Raw genomic sequence first — 4,858 nt, 5'->3', positions numbered from 1 at the left:
GAATTAAGTGTAAACTTGTTGTTAGTGTCGTTAGTTATGTAGCTATTTGGTGTAAACCCATTGTTAGTGCTGTCGCATTATGTATTGGCCCTTCTGGCAACTCTGCTCCTGCTGGAATAATCGAACATGTTTGTCATCCCTAAATTTTGTATTGTTCAGGGAACGAAAAACGAATGTAAGCACTTTTCAGATTTTTACCTGAGATTTTCATTGTATCTATTTTACTAGGAAATAAAAACCTGCGTGAACCCATCATGTGATTGTCACCGCTCATATAAAGCGAGTATTGCCCGTTTTTATTTCTTTGCGTCCTTCGGTGCTGGAACGTCCTTTTATTTCATTCAAATTGATTTAAACGTATTTGCACCAAATCTCGAGGCTTAAACATCACCAACGAAAGCCGGTTAACAGAGATCCGGACTACAATAACTAACTAAAACCGGTTAACAGAGGCCCGGTCAACAAATTAGATAAAGGTCGTTTGGTGGGCGTCCACCAGCATTGAATTGGCGATTTTCGAGGAGCTGTCTCGACGTGCGATTGCTTGGGAGTGAAGCCGCGAAGGTGAAGTGCCAGAGGGTGATTGGGGTAAGTTCGGTGGTGTGTAGTGTGTGTCATGTTTAGTCAACGTAAAGTGCAATTAGCTGATTAGACTTTCATAACGGTAGAAACATGTGTCTAATAGAAAATAGCGGTTTGCGGCCATTTTAAAAAACATGGTTTTAACTCGCTCAGAATCCGGTATGCAAGACGAGGACAACAACAGCAATGACAAGTTGAATACGACTGTGCGTGAAGAGGGTGCTGCAATGAATTCTCAGCAACCATTGCCACTTGAAATACAGATGAACGCAATGGCGAAACAGTTGCAGAGCTTACAGACGCCATAGCGAAACTATGTAATTTAGGTGATAATGCTCCTTCAACTTCTAATGCGCAATTGGCTCTCAGCATCACACCCTCTTTAGTAAGTGGTCCTGAGGGAAGTAGCGCTTCAATTGTAGAAACTTTAGCAGACCTAAACCGAAGATTGGCCACCACCAGATCGAACACTAGTAAAAATTTATACGATCTTCCAGAATTCGATGGAAAACCTGAAGAGTAGGCAATGTTCCGAGAATCCTTTTATATGACCACAGAAGAGTATGGCTACAACGAACGGCAAAATATGCTACGGCTTCAAAAGGCGATAAGGGGCAGGTAGTCGAATATTTACTTATCCATAGCAGTAATGTACCCCGCGTTATGCAAGAATTGCCTTAGCGTTTCGGAAGGCCGGAACTGTTAGTAAAAAGTCAAATTGCACGAATACGTAACTTTTCACAAATTACAGAAAATCGTTTAGAGTTATTGGTACCTTTCGCTACCACTTCAGTAATCCTACTCTTATGGAAGAACTACTTCTCAAGCTTCCCATACAGTGGCGTTTAGACTGGGCACGTTATGCAGCGGATATTGTACCGAGACCTACAGTGAGTGTTATCAGCAACTGGATGCAAGAGCTAGCGCGTGTGGTTAACGCGGACGGCATTACTTCGATTTCACAAGCGTATTCATCAGAAGGAAAAGGCGAAGCCCGAGGAAGGTTTTTTCATACGGATCACCTCCAGAGCGCCAGTCGGACTCTACGTAAGCTGTGTTCGGAGGCACACCATTTATCAAAGTGCAGGCGTTTTCTAGAGATGAATCAGGCATCAAGGTGGAGAGGTGTGCGCGAAAGAAAACTATGTTTTAATTGTCTGAAGAGTGGTCACAGAAGCAACAGGTATAAGCATAAGTACTCGGAGCGTTATTGCTTAAGGATGGTTCATGAGCTATTACATGCCGACGAAGCTACAAATACAGGTACGGGCGAGCAACAGGGCGAGACTCAACGCTCCCAACAGCAGCTGATTCTTACCAACACTACGAGGCATCCAGGGAATTCGAAGGTGCTATTCAAGATTTTGCCAGTAACGCTGTATGCCAGTGGAAAGGAGATACGATGCTATGCCTTCTTGAACGAGGGTTCATCAATATCGCTGATGAACAGCGATACCATGGTAATTTCTGAGCTGCAATGGAAATATTGATACACGAAGCGTCTACCTATAGCAAGTTTTAATTTGGCGTGTTCTCAACTATTAATCGGACTTGATAATGCATACTTGGGAGTAGCGAAGAGCAAGACGGACAGCAAGGTCCAGCAGTGGTTAAATCGAAGCTTGGCTGGTTAGTGTACGGCAAAGGAAGTGAACGAGAAATCTCCGAATATGAGCGGCACCATTCTTTTTTTGCGCAAGTGGGAAGCGAAGAGACTTTAGAAAATTTGGTAAGAAATCACACCGTAGATGAGGCCCTGAGCGTTAACTCCAAAGCAAGGCACGTTGACAGCGCCGCTATAACAAGGGCAAACAACAGCGAGAAAGGAGAGACGGCTCTTGTGGAAGAGCGATCATGTCTTCTTACCTGACAGTAAGCAGATGGCAAAGAAAAGGCTGTTCACGTTAGAGAAGAAATTCGGTTGGGATGAAGATTTCGGGAAGCAGTATACGCATATCATAGAAGAGTATCAGAAGAAAGGCTATGCGCGGCGCTTGAGCGAAGAAGAGGTCCAACAAACGGGAAGTCCAACGTGGTATTTACCTCACGTCGGAGTTCTCAATATGAACAAACCAAAAAAGCTAAGGCTAGTATTTGTTGCTGGTGCCCAAGTAGAGGGAGTTTCTCTGAACTCAGTCCTGCTCAGCGGGCCAGACTTGTGCCAGTCATTAACCACGATTTTTATGAAGTTCAGACAGAAGGCGATAGGTGTGTGCGGTGAAATAGTCGAAATGTTTCATCAAGTGGAAATACGGCGGGAAGACCAAAACTCACAACGCTTCTTATGGAGAATGAATACTAACGAGGCCATCGGCGAATACGTGATGTCAGTCATGACGCTTGGAGCGACTTGCTCGCCATTTTTAGCTCAGTTTGTAAAAAACAAGAACGTGGAGGAGTTTCAAGCAGCCTTTCCTAACGCCGTAAAAGCAATTCTTAATAACCACTATGTCGACGACTTCATACACTGCTTTAGCACACTGGAAGAAGCCGTACATACAACAAATGAAGTGCGTTGGATTCTTAAACAGGGCGGTTTCGATTTAAAGCGGTTCATATCGAATGCCAAGAGTGTCACTGAGCAGTTAAACGGTGATGCAGCTACAGCAGCAGACTTCAGTCTCGATAAGGATGGTTTCCAGAAAGTCCTGGGTATGTATTGGGATACTGCGGAAGATATTCTAAAATTTGCACTTATCCTTAGTAAGGTCGATAAAGCTGTAGTCAAAGGCGAAAGAAGACCCACGAAACGTGAAGCATTGGGTATAGTAATGTCGGTGTTTGACCCTTTCGGCCTGGCATCTGAGTTTACATTAAAAGCAAAACTGTAACTACAAGCTGTGAGGAGACGGAAGGTGGAATGGGACGAAAGTATACCGGACGACGCGTACGAAATGTGGCTAAAGTGCGTTAAAATGTTGGAGAAAATTCAAAATTTAAGTACTCTATGACGTTACGACGAGAATTTCCTACCAGTTCTAGTTGAGCTACACGTGTTCGCAGCAGTGATGGGCACACCTAAATACTTTTGTACTTAAAGTACCACTTTGGGTACTAAATACACAAATACTTAGTATTTTGAGATGACTAAATATTCAAGTAAAAAGAACTTAGATATTTGGGAGCTGCTAAATACCCAAGTACTATTTACTTAGGTCTTTAGGTGGTGCTAAATACTCAAGTAAAAAGTATTTAGGTATTCAGGAGCTATTAGATATTACAGTAAGAAAAACTTGAGTATTTAGGAGCTGCTAGATTCCAAAGTACAAAAAACGAAAGTATTTAGCAGGCGCTAAATACTCTGGTCCAAAGTACTCAGGTACCTTGGGGATGTAAAATACTTTCACTAAAGTACCAAGGTATTTAGTCTATAGCTAACCTAAACTAACCACACCTCCTACTGGTACACCGCAATCCGCCAAATCTTAACTCACCACAGTTGAACTCATCACACCCGTTCTCACCACACGTCACCTAAACTCACCACACCTCAATTTGGGAACTGTTTCTTGATTTGAGAGATTCGTCAGACTAAATCAGAATTTTCAAGACTATTTCGGGGTTTTCGGGACTATTTATGAGTTTTCGAAGCTATTTCGTAATTCTTTAGGGATTCCCGGAATCTTTGTTTGAGATTTTCGGAACTAATATCGGCTCTTTCGAAACGACTTTCATAATATTTAGGGATTTTTGGAGCTAGTTTCGGGATTTTTGGGACTTTCGAGATTCTTGGAGTTAATAGCGGTACTTTCGGGAATATTTCGGAATTTTCGGGATTTTTGGGACTCCGGGACTATTTTTGGATTTTTAGGACAAATTTCTAGTTTTTGGGACTTTCGGGACTATTTCCAGATTTTTAGAACTTATTTCGGATTTATGGGGTTTTCGGGATTCTCGGGATAATTTCGGGACTCTTGGGGCTATCGGGACTATTTACGGATTTTTGGGGCTCTCGGGATTATCGGGAATAATTTAGGTAATTTTGGGACTTTCGAGACTATTTTCAAATTTTTGGGACTTATTTAGGATCCTTGGAACTTTCGGGTATATTTCGAGATTGTCGGGAGTAATTTCGGGACTTTCGGGGCAGTTTCCTGATTTTTGGGACTTTTGGACTACTTCGGGATTCTCAGGAATTATTTCGGATTTTCGGGATTTTTGGTACTCTTGGGACTTTGTTTTGGATTTTGGGGACTTTCGGTGTTTTTGGGATAAATTTAGGAACTATGGGACTTTCGGAACTATTTCAGGATTTCTGGGACTTTCGGGACTGTTT

The 4,858-nt window shown here is 42.5% G+C and overlaps 1 protein-coding gene across 1 annotated transcript in view; it reads right to left on the bottom strand.

Annotated features, from left to right (window-relative positions):
* Positions 1-4,554: 4,554 nt before the first annotated feature.
* The window catches only part of LOC118750282, a 6,032-nt gene continuing 5,728 nt past the window's right edge, over positions 4,555-4,858 (bottom strand). The window contains exon 4 of the mRNA XM_036485007.1: positions 4,555-4,697. Within this exon, the coding sequence (XP_036340900.1) occupies positions 4,555-4,697 (143 nt within the window). The remainder of the gene's footprint in view (positions 4,698-4,858) is intronic.

Source organism: Rhagoletis pomonella, unplaced genomic scaffold (assembly GCF_013731165.1).
Source record: "Rhagoletis pomonella isolate Grant_MI unplaced genomic scaffold, Rhpom_1.0 Rhpom_scaffold_00194, whole genome shotgun sequence".
NCBI lineage: Eukaryota > Metazoa > Arthropoda > Insecta > Diptera > Tephritidae > Rhagoletis > Rhagoletis pomonella.
Note: the sequence above shows the minus strand (reverse complement) of the source record. Positions and strands in the feature narration are given on the sequence as shown.